Source organism: Girardinichthys multiradiatus, chromosome 11 (genome assembly GCF_021462225.1).
Source record: "Girardinichthys multiradiatus isolate DD_20200921_A chromosome 11, DD_fGirMul_XY1, whole genome shotgun sequence".
In the NCBI taxonomy this organism is placed as follows: domain Eukaryota; kingdom Metazoa; phylum Chordata; class Actinopteri; order Cyprinodontiformes; family Goodeidae; genus Girardinichthys; species Girardinichthys multiradiatus.
In genome coordinates this window covers 10,029,356-10,051,243 of record NC_061804.1, presented here as the reverse complement: position 1 = coordinate 10,051,243, position 21,888 = coordinate 10,029,356, and the positions used below count along the sequence as shown (strand labels likewise).

Sequence of the window (21,888 nt, the reverse complement as noted above, 5' to 3'; positions counted from 1 at the left end):
CACTTGCGGACAAAAACTGCACCAAACTGTAAGTATTGTGTCAGAAACTGTATGAAGACCATCTGCAGTAAAACTAAGCCTGTTTTAATGAGGTCTCTACCCATTAGATTTATGGAATACAAAATCTGACAACAGAAAATAATATCTGAAGGAGAAACCCATCAGGTTTTACGCATTCGCTGGGTTTTAAAAATACTCCTTCATGAGATCTGTCCTGAGAATAACATAGAAACACTTGGTTACTGCTGAGTTTTGGAGATGTTGTAACTTCCTCTGCTTTTAATAACTTTTAATAACTAGAATAATTTACCCTGAATATTCCACGACGAAAGAGAACTTGTTTCTCTAAAATAATTAACTGGAAAGTATCAAATGAGTTAAGTTATCACCTTTTTAAAGATACTTTTCTAACCCTAAAATAATATTTTAACCTGCTATATCTGTCAACGTCAAGCAAGCGTCACATGAGCAGCGGTTAATAAGCGTTCTTCATTGCAGAAAATAGGAAAAGATTTATGTAAATGTGTGTTTGTTTGTACGTTACCCCCATCAGTTTCTAAATCGCTCCAGAGTCAGACTGTCATGGCACACAGTTCTCTATCAGTCCAAAAAACAACCAGGCCCTTCCCAGGTGTGTTGGTGGGACCTTCAATCCTTCTTTGTCCACTTTAACTTCTCCAGGAGGGAGAAAGAAGAAACTTTGCTCCGGTTTCTCTTCTGCCCGCATAAGATGTGCTTTCAATATAAATCCAGTGTATCACTCTTCTGGCTCTTGCAAACAGCATGGATCGTTGTCCATCTCAGTGGGTCCAGACTTCTTCTGAGTTTTGTTTTTTTTTTCTTGTAGAAAGTCACACTGCGATTTTCAACATGCAGGAAGGCAGATCTCTCTCTTTCAGGCCGTGCTGGAGAAGCGTCTCTGGTGGAGTAGCCATGGAGAAGGGCAGGTTTCTAAGGTCCAGACTCAAAAACGCAGATGTTGAACTTAAATCCCATATATGTGTGTATTTGTGTGTGAGAGAGGCAAAAGAAAAGTTTAGTATAGGTTCAGATTTTGTACAAATACATATTATCAGTCAGTCAGTCAGTTGTCCCCCTGCCTGTCACTTCCTTCCACAACATGAACTATAATCCTTTCTAAAACAACTTTCTTTTCGCATCTCTAATGTCCCTTTTCAATTTTACCTTCTTTTCCGACTGATCGCAATATTTAAGACAAACAAAACTTCCTTCAGGAAAGTTTTAACTCTTTAACCCCTTAATTGATGCACTCTGTGCTTTTTAATCTTTTCTTATGTTTTTTTATTTATTTTTCCATCAACTGTTTTACTTGAAACTTTTTAAACTATTTAACTTATTTACACTCAAACTTCCACGCTGTGAAAAACCAAACTTATCTTCCAAATTAAAGCACATTTAACACAATCATCCCCACTTTTTCCTTTCATTATTTTATAAATCAGAGTCTGAAGAAGGAGACACCCCTGATGCCTCAAGGTTCCGGAACCATTTTTTTTTACCCGTTCAGCGGCACGTCTGCCCACTGGCTTTTCTCCTTTATGAGGTGTAGAAAATTGCTAAAAACCACCCGCAAAACCCTGTGTTTTGCTTTATCTTATTGTTACCAATAAGAACCTCCCTGCAATTCCTTTTGCAGGGTAACCGGGCCCTCAGCTGATGTCCTCCCTCTCGCAACTCTGGAACCTAATTAATTAGTTAGGAGATGATGGTTAATGTGTAATAAAAATAATAATATACATTATATCATACAGAGCAACTTCTCACCCAGATATATTTGAAGACAAATTGTTCGGATCTAATCAGCCAGACGCCGCAGGCGGGCATGAGGACTCCACTACCGTAATATGGAGGTGGACTGAGAACAACTCTCAGGCTGGCCAGGCGTCCGTGTCCCATCCTGCGGTCTCCTCTGGCACGCTAGATCCTGTTCGTGACGCCAAAATTGTTGTGGAATTTTCTTATCAAAGTGGGTAGAAGTTGACTCACAACAAGAGAAAATCCGGACTTTGTCTTATAAGTTTTATTCAAAGGCATTCAGCGTTTGAAGACCCTGACACGGAGGTTAGTCAGTGAAACAGAGCCCCGATCAACATTTACACACAGTATTTATACCAGAACATGACAGTGTTATCTCAACTTCCAAGAGTCTGTGCTTTATGACCCAAACCCTTCTTGAGTTCAAAGGTGACAAGGTTATCTAGGAACAGACCTAACTGCCCTTCCTGACATCATCCTAAATAATGGGTCTTAACCATTAAACTCTCCAGCATTGGAATTTAGAGTCCATCTGCTCTAAAAACAGAACACTTAACAAAACACAGAGGTCAGAGGTGAGAGGTAGATGGAAAATCACCTGTGGGTGATAAAACACAGACTCAAATGTGAGAGGTGAAGGGAATATCAGAGCACTTTAAAAGAATTTTCCATTACACAGTCATTCCCATTCACACACATTCACACACTACTTACTTATTTCTCTGTCAGAGTCATTTTATTTGCAAAAATTTGAACATAATTTGACTTCTATTATTCTTAAAATGCACATTGTTTCCTCATAACCCCTTTTGTTTCCACAAGGTCTGTTTTGAACGCTTCAATTCTTTTTTTTTATTCACCAAGAATCAATAAGGTGGTCTTAGTGGGTCCACCTTAAAGGTATTGTCTGTTGGGTGTCATGTTATCATTGTCAGGTCAGTGAGGTTCATAGGTCAGTCTGAACCTTGGTCATTTGTTCTGTGCACATAATGTTTCATAGATCCAGCCTATGATTAGTCAGCAAAACTTCCACCTATAGGAGAAAAATTGATTGTTAATGAATGAGCTGCATTTCCTAGGAACACTGTCTTCCTCCTGGAAGAGCATCACCTGTTGAAAAACTTTCATCATTGTTTGTTTCACATATTCAATCAGATCTTTATATTATACCAGTAGGTGAAGTTGTTAGTATCTCATGTAGACTGACATATACTGTTGCATTTGGAGAAGATCTCAGATTAAATAAACATAGTTAGAGCTTCAATCCAGGTTGATTTTGTGTCTGCAGACTTTAGCCAATTTTTCTTTTCTTTTTTTTTTATACATAAAGAGCAAGATTCAAAACATTTTCAAAAGGCAGATTGTGGCAGAATGTAGACAAAACTGCTTATTGATTGACAAGATAACATTCAAGCACACAATCACCATATTAAAAGGCTCTACTTCTAGAGAATCACTAAACTCCTGAGGTCCGGTTTTGGCCCGCAGACCTTGAGTTTGACACATGCAGGGTAGAGTTACAATTTTTTTTCAGACCTTTCAGCAGAGACAGGCTTCTGCTGTTTGCAGAAGTTTTATCTTTGTTTTCAGGCAGCTGCATCTCTTTGTCAAGGTTGTTTCACAGAGCTGAAATTTAACTTCTCTCAAAGAGGAAAAATCAAGAATGCACACAATCTGAGCCAAATATGGAATTATTTCCCTGTAAAATGAATCTTTTGCATTTTATCATGATATTGTTGGTAGTATAACACCATAGAATGATTTTTAAAGCACCTGTTTCTCACTAATGCTTGCCTACAAAATCTTTTACTCTCAGATTACTTTAACAACATTCTGTTCTCTCTTCTCTAGTCATTGTTCACTGGGTTGTCCAGTTGGACAGTTTCCATGTTGTCCACATTGTCACCTCCTCTTTTAACTTCTTTTACCACGTCCTCTAAAACCATCTCTTAGTCTTTATAATTTGGGGCTACCTTGGTATTCTAACCTGGGATAGGTGGCAGTCCGCCCCCTTTATTTGTTTTCAGTTAAACTGAAAGTTTTTTTTCTGTGCTTTTCTTAAGGCATCAGTATTATGGCTATGTCAGTTAAAGGCTGCTCTTATTGTTTTTTTTTTTTAATTCATCTTTTTGTTTTAATCTGTTTATCAACTGTGAGCACTCAGGGACTGAAAAGTCCCCTTTGAAATTATAATCTGGCAAGGTTTTTTATTGTCTCTTGAATCTTTTGAATGCATAATCTCCAGTTTAAGATCCCCGTGTAGTTTTAGGATTTCAGTGATAATTAAGTTACCTGAAAATCCGTATTTTTATGCCATCGTGTACATATTTCTGTTAAATCAGAGATTTTTCTCTGTTCTTTCCCCATTGTTCTTTGTTATTTTTCTCTTTTTAGTTTTCATTATTGCTAAGTTTAGATCCCCTTGTAATTTTAAGACATCCTTTGTATCTAATTTGCCCAAAAACCCATGTTTTTTATTTTTTATCTATGACAGATCATACCTGCTCCTTTTACATAGTTCTCCATAAACTTTACCTCCCTTCTAAGTCAATTAGTTTACTTTGTTTCTTCCCCATTATGTTTTATGTTAGTTTAATTGTAGTATAAATGTCCCAGATAAAAGGTCACTGGCATGAGACTTTAAGGAGAGGACATTAACACGCCCTTCTACTGCGACTAATTCGCGGCGGTGTTAATTTTCTGGAATGAAATCCGACCTGAATCTCCAAAGTCACCAGTACGTAGTTTTAATCTGGGCAAAAGAAAACACAGGACTAGCAGAATCCTGCTATGATTCTATTAAAATGCTTAGTCCTCCATATATACACACAACACAGTCACACAGTTAGTTTCAGGTACCTTGTAATTTTTCTAAGTTAACTTGGTGTTATTTTATGAGCTCAGTTTACTCCGTTCTTTTTACTTTTATAGCGCTTATTCTATTCCCTCGCAGGGGAATAACCCTTAGTCGTTTTATTTGGCCCCCTTCTTGGCGGGGCCCTACCTTAATTTGTCACTATTCCTTTCACGGTGGAATAAAACCATACCAATGCAGCGTCCTTACCGGCGACGCACTACCAACGACTTTTAAGTACTTTTCTTCTTTTATTTATATAGCGCTTACTCTATTCCCTCGCAGGGGAATAATCCTCAGTCGTTTTCTTTAATCCCCTTCACGGCGGGATTGTACCAAATTTGTCACTATTCCTTTCACGGTGGAATAAAACCATCCGAATGCAGCGTCCTTACCGGCGACACACTACCAACGACTGTTAAGTACTTTTCCTATGAACTGTATTTTAAAACTGTCTCACCTCGGAGTTGACTTCTTGGTGACTCTCTGGACCCTGTGAGAGTCACCCCGCGCAGAGGAAGGCGATAACCCACTGGCCAGGTGTGAATTCACACACACCGGGACTTTCAGCCACTCCGGCTAATGGAGGCTGTGCAGCGGCGCTTCGCTCGACGTCAGGCTTCCCCCACGGATCCCAGAGTCACTGTTAAAGCAAAGAGAAATAAGGTTATTGAATGAATCCGGCTACGAAGGACCAATAAATGTTAGGTATTATTTAGTCAACTCAGAGGTAAGAACGATACAGTCAGAGTTACTTGCAGCAAGGGTAGCCCACTTTGCAGTGAAACTACAAAGTTTTTGACACCCTATCTCTTTATTTATATGCACAGTTCAACAGACAGTTCAGACAGGGTGTGTGTGTGTGAGACAGAAAGGAGGCTGGTTCACACAGAGATAACAATGATCTCACACACACAGGGAGGAAGGCATAGTGCAGGTGCCTTGCAACACAAAGTTTTTACATGAGTGATAACAAGTTTTTGCACCCATCCAACAGAGATGTTCAAGGGCGCATAAATCCATGATGTCATTATTTGGGCTTTCAAAATAGCTTAAAGGCAATGCAATTTTAGATAATAAATTTGAAGAAAACAATAAGAAAAAACTGCGAAAACAAAATCTCACTCTTACTATTTTAGTATTTGCCAAATAGAAATAATTGAAGTAATCCTAACTGACCTAGAAATAAAAACTATTGTCTGATTGAAGGTCAGATAATGGAAAAAAACAGAAAATGAAAAAAGGGCTGGTTATGTGTATTTACATGCAGTGTATGTAAATATCTGGTTTCAACTGTATTCTTTCTCAGAAAAAGAGTCAAATGTTGTTGTAGTTGTTATAGGTGACTATACTGTTAGAAGGTTTTACTTATAGACTGCTTTTCACTTATTTTTAAGATTCAAGAGTCTTGATTGTCATTATGTCCCCATAATGAAATTTAGCTAAATTACAGATGTGATTTAAAAACACTTATAAAGGAGAACAGTTGTACATGGAAAGTGGCATGTATTATTTAGTATTTACATAAAGTGCAGCTTGTGCTGAAACAGTCTGAGACGGGGTGGTGGTTTGTTTGATTGTCAGCAGGGATGTTTAGTATCTGCCTGCAGGGGGACGATTGTCTTTACTACTTTGGGAAAGAAACAGTTTCTGAGTCAATTTGTTTTTGATGTGATGTTCCTGAATCGTTTTCCTGACCGAAGTGGGACAAATAGTGCATTGGTGGGTGTGATCTGTAGCAATGTGTCTGGCCCTTTTCTGGACTCGTGCAGCATAAACCGAGTCCAGATCCGGTAGATGACATCCCACAATCCCCTGTGCTGTCCTCACCACCCATGCTAAGTCCTTCCTCTCCTGTGCCGTGTAGCTTCTATACCACACCGTCACACTGAGGCACAGGATGCTTTCAGTTGTAGCCCGGCAAAAGTTTGTGAGCAGCTGAGTAGAGAGTCCAGTCTGTTTCAGCTTCCTGACCAAGAAGAGCTGTTGTTGGGCCTTCTTCACCAGGTGGGAGGTGGGAGGTGTTCTGGTCTTGCTGGTGTTCAGAAAGAGGTTGTTTCTGAAGCACCACTGAGTCAGATTTTGGGGAGTCAGTGGGTCTCATCATTGTTAGATATGAGACCCACCACCGTGGTGCCATCCTCAAACCTTCATAACCATGTTTCTTTTGTGAATAGCAGAGCAGTCGTGTGTGAATAGAGTAAAGAGGGCAGGGCTTAGAACACAACCCAGTGGGGCAGATGTGAGTTTCTCTATCCTCACCACCTGGGGCCTGTTTGTGAGGAAGTCACTGATCCAGGAGCAAAGTGGTGCAGATAAACCAATGTTATGGAGCTTCAGGGCCAGCATGTCAGGAAGGACAGTGTTGAAGGCTGAGCTGAAGCCCACAAATAGCACCCTAACATAGGTGTTGGGGTGCTGCAGATGAGTCAGGGCCGTGTGAAGTGCTAACAGCGTCCTCTGTGGAGCAATTCTCCCTGTTGGCGAACTGCAGGCTGTCCAGGCCAGCAGGGATAGCTTCCTTGATCCTCCTGAAGTGTACTTCAGGAGGATCCTCTTGAAGCACTTCATGATGACCGGTGTCAGAGCAACAGGACAGTAATCATTACAGCAAGTGGTGGTTGATTTGTTTGGGCACAGGAACAATAGTGGAAGACTTCAGGCAGACAGGGACCATGGAAAGCTACAGGGAGAGGTTGGAGATGTCCAAAAAAAAACCTGCAAGTTGATCAGCACATGATTTTAGCATCCGATCTGACACCATGTCTGGACCTGCAGCCTTGTTGATGTTTCTCATATTGGAGATCAGTTGATGCAGCCGCAGGATGAGAGGCTGGTGCTGCACCTCCAACTGAGGTGGGTCTTTAGTCCTTCTGCTGCTTGGAGTGTCAAAGGGTGCAAAGAAGCTGTTTGAGGCGTCAAGGAGAGTTGGGTCATGGCTGAGCTGCTGGTCGCTCTGCTAATAGGCTTTGTTGGATCTGATGCCTCTTCACATGCTGCGTGGAGTCCAGTATGTGGCAGAGGAATGCTTTATTTTTGTTCAGCTGCTTAAATCCAACCTTTGAATCATTCAGACATAAAACATCCTCAAAACTAAAGGGATAAATCAATATTGTGCCACACATACACGAATGTAATATCAACTTTCTTCATTTACTACAAAAATGCTGTGCAAGATGTAGTTTGTGGTCAGGTCCAGTGATTAGAAAACTGATATAGGTAAAATAAAGTCTGGCTGCTTATCACAAACTATCTCTGACTATTTTGGTCACGTGCTTGAGTGGTGCATGAAAAACCTCAAGTTGTTTCGTGTCAACAGCTCAAAATGCTGATGGAGCAGCTGAAGGAGATCACTGGCATCCAGGACCATCAGGTTCTCTACAAAGCCCTGAAGGTAACACACAGCCAGCAGCTGTTAAAAGTCATTTCATGCCACAGGTTAGAAGGATACTTCCTGGTTTATTGTCCTGTTCTAACTAGAGATCTGTTCAATATAGAGATCCAAGGTATTCATACCCCTTTTCCACATATTGTCACATTACAACCACAAGCTTCAATGTGTTTCATTTGGATTTTATACGATAGACCAATGACTGCATAATTGTAATGTGTGCCACATTTTTCAGATTTTTATTTGTAAAATATTTCAAAAGATTTAAATCATTTATCTTCCACTTCACAATTATGCACCTATTTGTGTTGATATAAGACATAACATCCTGAAAAACGTTTGCGATGAAAACACATAAAATGTTCTTTGTTTTGATCCTTCTCAGTAGGTAATTCTTTATTTTTGTCAAATCTGCATGAAAACATGACAGGAAAAGTTGCTTATTATTTGTTGCTCAACTTCTCTGCAAAAACATATTTTGAGCACTAAACTGATTTACATCACATTGGGCTAAAACCAGGCTTTTAACCTTCTACAAACACCTCTGTTTACAAACACCTAAACACCAATCATCCTTTATAAACAATGTAATATTTATATTTATCAACTGAAAAACAAATAAAGCTGTCAGAGAGAAAACTATGAAAGAATAATCAAGCTGCAAACAATACTTTTACATTAAATTTCAACATTCAGCTTTCTTTGTTAAGAGTCTATCAGAGTCTCACAAGTCACTACTCAATCTGCAACAGTCCTCCAGGTCTTTCATATTGTTAGGACATTTCACAAACTTCAAGTTACAAAATCAGGAGACATTTTGGATCTACTGTACATTGAACATATATTTACAGAATATTGCATCAAGCAGTAGTAGCTTTACATCCAAGCAACGGACACAAACAGATGGAATGCAAATATTTGCATTGTAAAAGATGTGCTGTACTTTTTTCTCTATTTTATTTCTATTTCCAGTCATTTTTTGGGAAGGTTTTCATTTTCCTCTCACTTTAAGGCCAGCCAGGGGGACGTTGGACATGCTGTGGGGCTACTGACAAGCCAGACTGTGGAGGTTCAGGACTCTGCAGAGCCGCAGGAGTCGGGGACATCTGCAGAGGCCTGGGATGGCCAGAGAGGTACACTGGGAATAAAAGATCATAGCTATATCTGCCTGAAAGATAATCAAATGTAATATTTTGCATGTTTTTATAACTCATAAAAACACAGAAAGGCTGGATGAAGGGTGCTGATGACATAAATAAAACTAAAAGCTGATCAGCTTAAAAAGATTTTACAATAATTGTAGGCATGTTATTTATAACCTTATTTATAAGGTTGCTTCTTATTTATGTACAGTAAATAGGTCAGAGCCAATCCAAATGATTGGAATAGGAAGAAGATGACCACTGAGACAGGACGAACTGAACTAATTACAGCAATGATGTAATTTTTGAGGTATTTATGACATTTTTAAATTACTGCATTTATAAATAAGGGTCTGCAAATCAAAGTAAAACCAGTTGTTTTACCAAAGAGTTCGTAATGTAAATTACCATGAGTGGCATCACCAAGAACTGGAGCAGAAATCTGCTAATTCCTGTCACTACAGATGTGGAACAAGTGGCGAGAAAGTGAAAATTTTTGTTGCTTGTGAACATTTTAGTTTTTTATTGAGGTTTGATAGACAAACACAAAGCCATACAATTACAGCTGAAAGTCTTTTGGGGTATGCAAGAAGAGGCTGACATTTCTCTGTCTGTGAACATCAGTTTTTGATTTTACCACGAATGTTGACATGGGGTTTTGACAAAAATTCAATCTGGAAGACTCACCTCCACCACCGGCTCCATACTATGACTCCATCATGCGTCTCCGCTCCAACCAGTCAGCGTCAAGTCTGCATTCCTCCTCAGCCAATAACCCTTCAAGGCTTCGCTTTTAAGGACCTCCAACCATGGATATCCCTGCTCTCCCACCGAGCTTCGACCCTCCACCACTCCGTCACCAGTATCGGATCCCGGGGGGGGGGGGGGGGAGACATCTCTAATCCTAATCCTAAATCATTCATTCAAGCTCATGTCATTCATAGCATTCATGTCTTCCTCCGGGGTCGGAGCGCCAAAGAAATAAACATCTGCTATTTAATTTCTCTAATAGGCATCTTTGTGTTTTTATTGTGAGTCTTTACAGGATTGAAATAGATTTAGGTATGGTCTTTGATCTAAACCATTCCATTGTAACTCTGGCTGTATGTTTAGAGTCCTTGTCCCGCTGGAAGAGGAACCTACACCCAAGGCTCAAGTCTTTTCCAGCCTCTAACAGGTTTTCCTCCAGGATTGTCCTGGATTTAGCTCCATCCATCTTCCAATAAACTCCGACAGAATCAGAATCAGAAAAGCTTTATTGCCAAGTACGTTTTTGGACATACAAGGAATTTGTTTTGGCGTAGTCGGTGCAATACAGTACAAATTGAACAGTATAAACATATCTACAATATAATATAAATATATGTGCACAGTTTTAAGTGAGTGAGAAAAAATATAGAGCAGTATAAGATGCAAGAGCAATACAACAGTGCAGGTGATCACTGTGCAAGTATGGCAGTGCAAATAAAGCAGGAGTCCAAGCTGAGCGTTAATGTGACGCATAGAGTTACAAGTTACAGGTGTCCTGTCAGCAAAAAAAGGGGGGGTGTGGGGGAAAGGGAGAGTGTCAAGATGGTTTCCGGGCTTTGTTAACCAGGCTGGTGGCAGATGGGAAAAAACTGTTCTTGTGGCGTGAGGTTTTGGTCCGGATGGACCGCAGCCTCCTGCCAGAGGGGAGAGTCTCAAAGAGTCTGTGACCGGGGTGGGAGGGATCAGCCAGAATCTTCCCTGCCCGCTTCAGGGTCCTGGAGGTGTACAGTTCCTGGAGCGACAGTAGACTGCAGCCAATCACCTTCTCAGCAGACCTTGGCTGTAGCAGCGGCGTACCAGATGGTGATGGAGGAGGTGAGGATGGACTCAATGATGGCTGTGTAGAAGTGCACCATCATAGTCTTTGGCAGGTTGAATTTCTTCAGCTGCCGCAGGAAGAACATCCTCTGCTGGGCTTTCTTGATGAGGGAGCTGATGTTTGGCTCCCACTTGAGATCCTGGGAGATGATGGTTCCCAGGAAGCGGAAAGATTCCACAGTGTCAATTGTAGAGTCACAGAGGGTGATGGGGGCAGGTGGGGCTGGGTTCTGCCTGAAGTCCACAACCATCTCCACTGTCTTTAGAGCGTTGAGCTCAAGGTTGTTCTGGCTGCACCAGTCCAACAGATGGTCCACCTCCCATCTGTACGCAGACTTGTCACCATCAGAGATGAGTCCGATCAGGGTGGTGTCGTCCGCAAACTTCAGAAGCTTGACAGACTGGTGACTGGAGGTGCAGCTGTTGGTGTACAGGGAGAAGAGCAGAGGAGAGAGAACACAGCCTTGGGGGGAACCGGTGCTGATGGTCAGGGAGTCAGAGACGTGCTTCCCCAGCCTCACGCGCTGCTGCCTGTCAGACAGGAAGTCAGTGATCCACCTGCAGGTGGAGTCGGGCACACTCAGCTGGGAGAGCTTCTCCTGGAGCAGAACTGGGACGATGGTGTTGAAGGCAGAGCTGAAATCCACAAACAGGATCCTGGCGTAGGTTCCTGTGGAGTCCAGATGCCGGAGGATGAAGTGAAGGGCTAGGTTGACTGCATCATCTACAGACCTGTTGGCTCTGTAGGCAAACTGCAGGGGGTCCAGGAGGGGGTCGGTGATGTCTTTTAGGTGTGAGAGCACAAGGCGCTCAAAGGACTTCATCACCACAGAGGTCAGGGCGACGGGTCTGAAGTCATTAAGCCCTGTGGTCCTTGGCTTCTTGGGAACAGGGACGATGGTGGAGGACTTGAAGCAGGCTGGCACATGACATGTCTCCAGTGAGGTGTTAAAAATGTCTGTGAAGACTGGAGACAGCTGATCAGCGCAGTGCTTCAGGCTGGCTGGTGAGACAGAATCCGGACCAGCAGCTTTCCGGGGGTTCTGTCTCCTGAAGAGTTTGTTGACGTCCCTCTACTGGATGGAAAGAGCTGTCCTCGGCGTGGGTAGGGGGCTGGTGGGGGGGAACTTCAGGGTGGGGGTTGGAGGTGCCAAGGCCCCTCTTGAGGTTGGGGAGGTGGGGGTGGTGGATTGTGGCTGCAGCTGTTGGGGGGCGTCGTGGGGGATGGTTGCAGGACTGTCCCTTTGTCTTTCAAAGCGGCAGTAGAACTCGTTCAGGTCGTTGGCGAGGCGTCAGTCGTTGATGGAGTGGGGGGCTTTCGGCTTGTAGTTGGTGATTTGCTTGAGCCCTTTCCAGACAGACGCAGAGTCGTTGGCTGAGAACTGGCTTTGGAGCTTCTCAGAGTACAGTCGTTTGGCCTCTTTCACTGCCTTGCCAAACTTGTACTTCGCCTCTCTGTATATGTCTTTGTCCCCACTCCTGAAGGCCTCTTCCTTATCCAGTCTTAACCTTCTGAGTTTAGCTGTGAACCAGGGTTTGTCGTTGTTGTAACTCGCCCTGGTGCACGATGGTACACAGCTGTCCTCACAGAAGCTGATGTAGGAAGTCACAGCCTCTGTGTACTCGTCCAGACTGTTGGTAGTAGTCCTGAACACATCCCAGTCTGTACAGCCTAAACACGCCTGGAGATTCTCCACAGCCTCACTGCTCCACTTCCTTGTCGTCCTCACCACAGGTTTGCAGAGCTTTAGTTTCTGCCTGTATGCAGGAATCAGGTGGACCATGATGTGGTCGGATTGGCCCAGTGCAGCACGTGGGACGGCGTGATAAGCATCTCTGATGGTGTTGTAACAGTGATCCAGAATGTTGTCCTCTCTGGTCGGCCATTTTATAAACTGTCTATATTTGGGGAGTTCGTGGGTGAGATTACCTTTGTTAAAGTCGCCAACGACGATTACTAAGGAGTCCGGGTTGGTCCGCTCCACACTCAGTATCTGGTCGGCAAGCATGCGCTGTGCGACCTGCATGTTAGCTTGCGGCGGGATGTAAACACCGACCAGGATGAACGAAGCGAACTCACGGGGGGAATAGAAAGGCTTCCCTGTTGAAGAAATCCCCAAACCATGATGTTGTCGCCGCAATGTTTCATGTTTTCCTGTGAATATATAATTTTGTTAGCTTGACCATGAAAGTGAAAGTCCCATCTTACCAGAGGATCTTTTTCCATAGGCTTTCTGTGTTCCCAACAAGTTATGGCTTTCTGTCAACAGTGGCTGTCTTTTTGCCACTCTTCCAAAAAGACCAGATTGATTGCGTGCATGACTGATAGGTGTCCTGTGGACAAATTCACCCACCTGAGCTCTGGGTTTCTTCAGTTTCTGCAGGGTTTCTCTGGGCCTCTTGGCTGATTCTCTGAATAATGCTCTCCTTGCCCAGCCTGTCCCTTTAGGTGGGCATCCATGACTTGGTAGGTCTGCAGTTGGTCCATCCTCTCTCCATGTTCAGATGAGGGATTGAACAGAGCTCTGTGAGATGTTCAGAGTTTGGGATATTGTTGTAGAACCTAACCTGCTTTAAACTGGACCAGAACTCTCTCCCTGACCTGTCTGCTGTGGTCCCTGGTCTTCACGATGCTGTTTGTGTTCTAATGTTCTCTATAGGCCTCTGAGGCCAGAAACAAAACAGCTGCATTTATACTTAAGTTAGATTTCACATAAGTGGACTTCATTTACTAAGCAGCTGACTTCTGAAAGTAAATCGTTGCAATAGATTTTACTTTAGGATATTAAAGTAAAGGGGGCAGAGTATGGATGCATGCCACACTTTTCAGATTGGTATTTGTAAAATCTTTTCAGAGCCATGTATCTTTTCCTTCAGCCTCACAATTTTGTGTTGCTTTGGGTTGATGTTTCGCATTAGATCCCAATAAAATGCATTCAAGTTTACGAGAAAATGTGAAAAAAGAGGCATAAATGTATCTGCAAGGCACCTTAGTTGTTTCAACCAATTATAATGGAGACAAAAACAGATTACTTCATAGTTAGATTCAATTAGAAGCTTTTAAAATTTGTTTTTAAAATTAAATGGACATGAAATGGCAACATGTGGGATCTATGTTTGTTGCTTTTTTTAGGACTTCCCAAAGATGAACTGCAGACAGCCATTGAACTCAGTCTGCAAGAATCTCACAAGGCAGAGCAAGAAGAGCAGGAATTCCACAGGTAAGACGAAAATGACTTACATGCTTCCCTTTTTAATGAAACACACAGGTGAGATGCTCTGCACTATAACTGAGTGCAGCTGATACTATTATATACTAACCAAGACAAGTACTAAACAGAAAATGCAAAAAGACAAATTCTTTGTAATGTTCATTTGTATAATTAATACTGCCTGAATTTGAAGATAATGGAAAGACTGAAGACAGATTCCCAAACAGAATCATCCAAAACATTTTTACAGCCTTGTAAAAATTTAAGCATGACAAAAATGTTTAATTTAATTAATAGGTTTCTGATAGAGTTGAGGTTCATTTTATATTATTTCATTTATCTTTTTATATTCATTTATCTCAGATTTGGGGGGAATGATTAGGACAATAAAATACAGTACCCTTCATATTTACTTGCACTTGTGGTAAATAATGTGAAAAAGTAAAATAAAATCATCCCTCATGCAGCAGCATAAATGTTTTACAAAAATGTGTTTTATAATAAGAGGATAAAGAGTACAGAGTATAGTTGAGCTGCCAAAAAATTACAATTTCTGTTTTCATCTAATCTTTAAATATATAAGTATAATTTTGCTGAAAATGATTAATGGAGGTCTTTGATGTTAAAATTTCTCCAGTCCAGTCTGCCGTGGTGGTCTTCACAAACTGCTTCCAAGTGTTTTATTGTTATTGTCATCGTTTTATTAACACTTTTGACCCACATGCAGAGGAACACTCAGGAGACGTGAAAAAAGTTTAACAAGTTTATTTGAAGATGGTTAATGGATCTGGAACCGGAGTCTTCACTCTGCACAGAAATGAAGATTTGGTGAATTGATGGCAAGAGTGACTGGGAAGTGTTGAGGTTGAGTGTTTGTTTGATTCTTACGGATGGTGGAATGGAGTCCAGCACGAGGTTGGGATTATTCAGAGCCTGGAGAAGAAGGTAGGTACTGCTGCTTGGTCCAGGGTAAGCTCCCAGGTGAGCAGCCAGAGTAACTGAGAGGGTACTAATTCAGAATCTGATCCACTAGGCTAAACAGAGTAAACAGCAGGCAAAAAACACAAAGCAGAGCCCCAGGCTCTGACATCATCTGAGATGGCAGAATTTAGAGAATCGGTGGATGATTGTTAGCATGGTGGTCATAGCTTGAGAATTGGGCAGGCCGGTGACGAAGTCCAGAGCAATGTGGGACCAGGGACGCTTGGGGATGCTGAGTGGCTGGAGATAACCTGATGGTGGTTGATTGGATGTTGCATTTCTGGCACATATGGTACAAGCTTTAACGTATTCCTTGACATCTTTGTGCAACGAGGGCCACCAAAACCTTTGGGAGATGAGGGCAACGGTACGGCTGGTGCCGGGATGAGCTGAGAACTTGGAGACATTAAACCAGTGGATTAAGCAAGATCTCACACCTGTGGGTACATACGTGCATTGGTGGGTCCTGTTCTGGGGTCAGGTTCAGATTGTTGTGCTTGGGCTATTATATCTTAAATTTCCCAGGTGAGAGTACCCACTGTACAACTGGGTGGCAGAATGAAAGCAGGCTTCTTTTCAGAGTCATCTGGGGAGAACTGTTGGGATAAACCATCTGGTTTGAGGATTTTATTGCCGGGTCTGTAGGATATGGACAGGTTAAACCGGGAGAAAAATAATGACCAGCGGGACTGGCGAGAGTTTAGGCGTTTGGCAGACTGTAGATATGAAAGGTTTTTATGATCTGTCCATACCAGCACGGGATGTTCTGCGCTCTCCAGCCAGTGACGCCATTCCTCCAAGGCTAGTTTGATAGCTAGAAGCTCGAGGTCTCCCACATCAATTTCGTTCCTTGTTAGATAACTTGCATGAGAAGAAAGCACAAGGGTGAAGTTTTCCATCCGGTTCTGAGCATTGTGAAGCACCGCTCCCACGCCTGTGTCTGATGCATCAACCTCAAACGTGAAATGTGGGATCCGGGTGGACAAGGATGGGCACTTCAGCGAACCTTTTCTTGAGTGTCCACTAAAAATTGATCTTGATAGATGTGAGTGCGGTCAGAGGAGCAGCTACTTCGCTGAAGTTTCTTATAAAACGTCTGTAAAAATTGACAAAGCCCAAAAAGCGCTGAAGTTGCTTACTTAAGTCTGGTACTGGCCAGTCAAGTACTGCCTTGATCTTCTCCGGGTCCGAGCAAACCTGCCCACCCTCTAGGATGTAACCTAAGAAAGTCACAGTGTTGATGAAACTCACATTTTTCTGCTTTGACGTAAAGCCTGTTTTCTAACAGTCTTTGGAGGACCAAGCTGACATGATTCTGGTGTTCTGAAAGGGTTCTTGAGTAAATCAGAATATCATCCAGGTAGACAAAAACATTCAGAAAGTTCCACAGGACATCATTTACTAGGGCCTGGAAAATTGCTGGGGCGTTGTAGAGACCGAAAGGCATAACCAAATATTCTAAGTGACCAAGAGGCGTTTTGAACGCTGTCTTCCACTCATCTCCCTGACAAATGCAAACGAGATGGTAGACATTTCGGAGGTCAAATTTTGTGAAGATAGTGGAGCCCTGTACTGGTTCAAAACAGTACAGGAAGTCAACAGTGGAAGAGGATACTTGTTTTTTACTGTAATCTGGTTCGAACCTCTATAATCAATGCAGGGGCTGAGCGTGCCATCCTTCTTCCCCACAAAGAAAAACTCCGCGCCTAAGGGAGATGATGACGGATTATTCCAGCGGCGAGGGAGTCTGAGATGTATTTTTCTAGGCACTTATGTTCTGGACAGTATGTTATATAAGTGGCTTGATGGAAGTGGGGCTCCAGGAAGCAGCTCTGTGGCACAATCATATGGACGGTGAGGCGGAAGAGACAAGGCTTTGGACTTACTGAATACTTGTTAGTCCTCAGGAACATGAGATAAGTCGGGAGGTTCGTCTTCTTCAGCTCCCTCTAGAGGTGAGTGTGGGGAAACTGCGGACTTGAGACAAGATGATAAGCATTTTGTAGACCAAGATTCAACTCTACACTCGGTCCAATTTAGATGGGGGTATGGCGCTGCAACCAAGGGAAACCCGACACTAGTGAGCTTTGTGAGATGGGAAACATAAAAGGAGGTGTTTTCACAGTGGTTTCCTGAGATGACTGTTTTCAGAGGTTTGATTCTATGAGTGATTTTTTTGAATGGTCCTTCCATCAAGAGCTAGTATTTGGAGTGGTGTAGTGAGGACCTCAGTTTCAATCCTGGCCTGTTCAACTAATTGTTGATCAATCAGGTCCTGTTCACAACCAGAGTCTATGAGGGCAGAGAGACTGTGATGATGCTGGTTAAAAAAAAAGGGTGGCAGGCAGGGTGAGTTGAGGGGTTTTAGGGAGTGATTATTGGTCCACCCATCTACCCTCTACAGATGGTGGACCCTCTTTTTTGGCCGAATGGGACAGGTGGCAACAAAATGGTCTGGTGAACCACAATAGGGACACTGATTAGATTCCTTACGACGATGCCGTTCCTCTGGGGTAAGGCGAGTTCTCCCTAGCGGCATAGAAACAGGTTCTAGAGGGTTTGGACTAGACTTAAACGGGGGTGGAGATGACTCTTGTAAGGGGACCTGCAGTCTCACAACAACTAGACCGGCCCGTGATTTCCTTCTTTCTCTCATTCGGTTATCTATTCTGGTGGCTAAAGAAATTAGATCATTAAGGCTACTAGGTTCATCGATTAAGGCGAGCTCATCTTTAAGTGGCTCATCTAAGGCCTGAAAAAATGCAGTCTTTAGGGCACTAGGGTGCAGCATGTAACTGTGCCCACACAGTTACATGCTGCTGCTAAAGTTCGAAAATCAATAGCAAACTACAGGCCTATTCTTCTGTTTTAGAGCCCAAAGACAACGAGCCACACTAGTCTGGTCTGTGTCCTGAGCAAAAGTCTGGGTAAATTCATGCACAAATTCATCATAAGTGCAGCCAAATTGGTTATAATCTGAAAACCTCGCCTCCACCCAACGGAGTGCTTTTCCTGTAAGTAATCCTAAAATAAATTATATTTTTACATCGTCATGAGGGAAAGACTGTGGGGAGCGATTAAACTCTAAGGAGCATTGTAACAGAAAACACAATTACTAACCTCACCAGAGAATTTCTCCAGATTAGGGGAAATGACATCACGAGAGTGAGGAAGCTGTTGTGAGACCGGGCTGGCTGTGGAAAGAGGGTTTGTGGTGGCGCCCTCTGGAGCTTGGAAGGTCCGGGTGTTCAATACATGCTGGAAAAGGGAGGCCATTTGTTCCAGCTGCTGGTTTGTGTGTCTCTGTTGTTCAACTATGGTCTGGAGGGTGGTTCCTTGTGACTGGATTTGGTGAGTGTGATCTGCGAGGGTTCTCCTGAGCGCCTCTGCTGGGTCAGATTGGCCTGAGTGTTCTGTCATCGTTTTAAACACTTTTGACCCACATGCAGAGGAACACTCAGGAGACGGAAAAAAAGTTTAACAGGTTTATTTGAAGATGGTTAATGGATCTGGAACCGGAGTCTTCACTCTGCACAGAATTGAAGGTTTGGTGAATTGATGGCAAGAGTGACTGGGAAGTGATGAGGTTGAGTGTTTGATTTTTACAGATGGTGGAGTAGAGTCCAGCTCGAGGAGGGGATTATTCAGAGCCAGGAGAAGGAGGTAGGTGCTGCTGCCTAGTCCAGGGTAAGTGCCGAGGTGAGCAGCCAGAGTAACTGAGAGGGTCTTGTACTAATTCAGAATCTGATCCACTAGATGCCTTGCCTTGAGAGAGAGCCTTAGGTGCTGGTACCAGAGTGGTTGTTGGAGGGTGGGCAGGATTCGCAAGAGGCTGGTGAGGGTTGAGAACCCGGGGACTGTCAGCTGGTTCTTGATCCAGAAGGTTCTCAGGTTTCTTTGTACTTGGTTAGGTTCGTTCACTGGAACTGGAGCCAGGGCTAGGGATTGACCTGGGGAAGAACACAACGAGAGATCAGAAACTACACTTTCAGGAAATAGAGAAAGTCAGTAGCCAGTAAGGAGTTACCACATTGGCAATACACTCGGGCACTGGAGTGCTGACTGCCCAGCCTCTTTAAGCACCTCCTGATGAGCGGTTAACAGATTGCACCTGTCACCCTCTGGCACCGGTAGCTCTGGCGGCATCTAGAAGCTAAACAGAGTAAGCAGCAGGCAAAAAACACAAAGCAAAGCCCCAGGCTCTGACAGTTACCAACATTTCCTGAAATCCAGGCAATTTGCCCACAAACGGCTCAAACGTAAGACGCTCACAAGTTTTGGAGGATGAAACATGAACAAAGATGAAGAAAACAAGAAGAAAAAAACAAATAGATGTACTCATAATAATTCAGATCAGTTATGTCACTGGAGGCATGGCAGCATGCCAGCTCGTTTAAGGGAGGGTAGCTTTATCTTGATGACACAACAACTTGCAATAAAATAGCAAAAAGTAAAAAAATGACTAGATTTAAAATGTGTTGTTGATTTTGCAGAAAAATCTGACTAAAAGCTGTAAAACTATAGATGTGATGGAATCTCTTCTCTGTGTTTTTGTCCACTTCTGATTAGATTTAATCTATTTTAGAACCTAGAAAAAATCATTCACAAAAATCATTTATAAATCCAACCCCTGGATAGAGGGTGTACTTTCTTTCTATTATTACAAATCTGCTTGTTTTTAATATACCGTAGTAGTCAGTCCGATGCTTTCAGAAAGGTAATTTGTTGTCTAATAGAGCTCTGGAGGCCAGTGCTGAAGAAAATGCTGCGCGAATGAAGAGGAAGAGATGTGAAGCACAGAGTGAGATGTGCAGCCCTGCAGACTGGATCCGTCAGAACGACTGGCCCGTTGGAATCCGCAACGTAGGAAACACCTGCTGGTTCAGTGCTGTCATCCAGGTGAGAATAAGCAGCTCACTCTGCAGAAACTGGTCGGTTACTGAGCATTTAGCTTCCATCGTCCTCCTGTACACACTGTGGCAAAGTACCTCGGCAGAGCAATTTGATTGTAATCTTGACATTGATAAAATGTAATTTCCCTAAAGCAATGGCAATAAACTTAAGATAATTATGAAGTTCATATTGAACTTATTATTTAAATTGTACTTATATTTTTGACTGGATGATTAAATACTGAGCTGAATAGCACGGCTTTGTACTTCAGTGAGTAAAATAGAATAATATTCAGTTTTATTTAATTTATTTAAAAACAAAAACTGAAAGCAAATTAGAGCCCATTTACTCTTAAGAGGTAAACTCACTGTCAGCAACACATTTAACAAGTTATTGGACATGCAAACTAAAGTAAACAAACAACATAAAAACAGCAGCCTTCAGATTTATTAGCACCCATGTAGAAACTGTATAAAAAGCATTAAATTAAATTAATTTTTCATTTCAGAAGCATAATCCAACCTTTAATTTGACTTAATGAATTAACTAGAAGAAATGTTTGATTAATTACACTCAGATTAATGATTTTCTGCTTACTGCTAATGAAAACATGACATTTAAGATTAGATTACATCAGAACAATAAAACATTTTTTTAATACAGAAATGTGGGCTTAAAAAAACTGTGTTTAATACCTGCTTAAAGGTAGGTATTTTCAAAAGGTACTTTTAATCAAGTGAGCCTTATTGGACCACATATTCTAATTTATTGAATATGACGATACATGCAGACTGTTTGTCTAGGAGGCAAAGCCTTTTCTGTCGGATTCTACTGGACCTTTAGTTATATATGAGACAAAGTGGGAACTTTTGGACAACATGCCCTCAGCATGGTTTAAAACAGACAATAAATATGTGCAAAGCACTTCAGGCCCAAATGGTAAATGGACTGACTCTATGTAGCGCTTTTCTAGTCATGCCGACCACTCAGCGCTACAGGTTGAAGCGCTTACAGCCACATTCATCCAATCGCATTTACATTCATACCCTGATACCCTGGTACGAAACTTGGGGTTAAATGCCTTGCCCAGGAGCACATTGACATGTGACAGGAGGAAGCTGGAATCAAAACGACAGCTTACAGATTACAAGAAGACTACTCTTCCCACAGTCGCCCAATGTTAGATATGGTGGAGGACTGCTTGGTATCTTGAACTGTTTCAAATACCAAAAGATTTTAAATAAAAACCTGCTGGTCTCTGCCAGAAACTGGTCATAGTTTATCAGACAAAATCAAGCTTCTCCATGACCATCTCAGACTTAAAATCTACCAAACACCTCTGGGGGGAGCTGAAGAGACAAGGTTATTGGAGAGGATCCAGGACTCTGGACCATCTAGAGCATGGGTCTCAAACTCAAATCCTCGAGGTCCAGTGTCCTGCAACTTTTGTATGTCTCTCCTTCAATACACCTGAATCAAACAATTAGGTCTTTGGCAGTGACCTGCGTCGGACCAGGGAGGCATCTAAACGTTGCAGGACGACGGCTTGATGTTGAAACCGTTGAACTAAAAAGATTGTGTGGAATTAGAAACATCTCCGCGTTCTCCAACCATTTGGAATATCATAAGAGCACTATTGTCTCAAAAAGGTTAATTATTTAAAATGAGATTTCTCCACACTGAATAATTGTAGTTAAAAGAAATTGATTTTTTAACGAATTAATTTTCTCATTGTGAGTTTATGTTACTGCAATAAAAGATGAATTAATTTTAAGGTATGTTTCACATCTT

General features: G+C 42.3%; 1 protein-coding gene across 3 annotated transcripts in view; it reads left to right on the top strand.

Moving 5' to 3' along the window:
- Positions 1–21,888, top strand: part of usp28 (ubiquitin specific peptidase 28) — a 60,357-nt gene that overhangs the window by 12,770 nt on the left and 25,699 nt on the right. For 2 of the 3 annotated variants that reach the window (XM_047379158.1, XM_047379159.1), the window contains exons 2-5: positions 7,950–8,024; positions 9,034–9,154; positions 14,145–14,232; positions 19,941–20,103. In XM_047379158.1, the coding sequence (XP_047235114.1) occupies positions 7,950–8,024; positions 9,034–9,154; positions 14,145–14,232; positions 19,941–20,103 (447 nt within the window). The remainder of the gene's footprint in view (positions 1–7,949; positions 8,025–9,033; positions 9,155–14,144; positions 14,233–19,940; positions 20,104–21,888) is intronic. The other variant, XM_047379160.1, reaches the window with a different exon arrangement.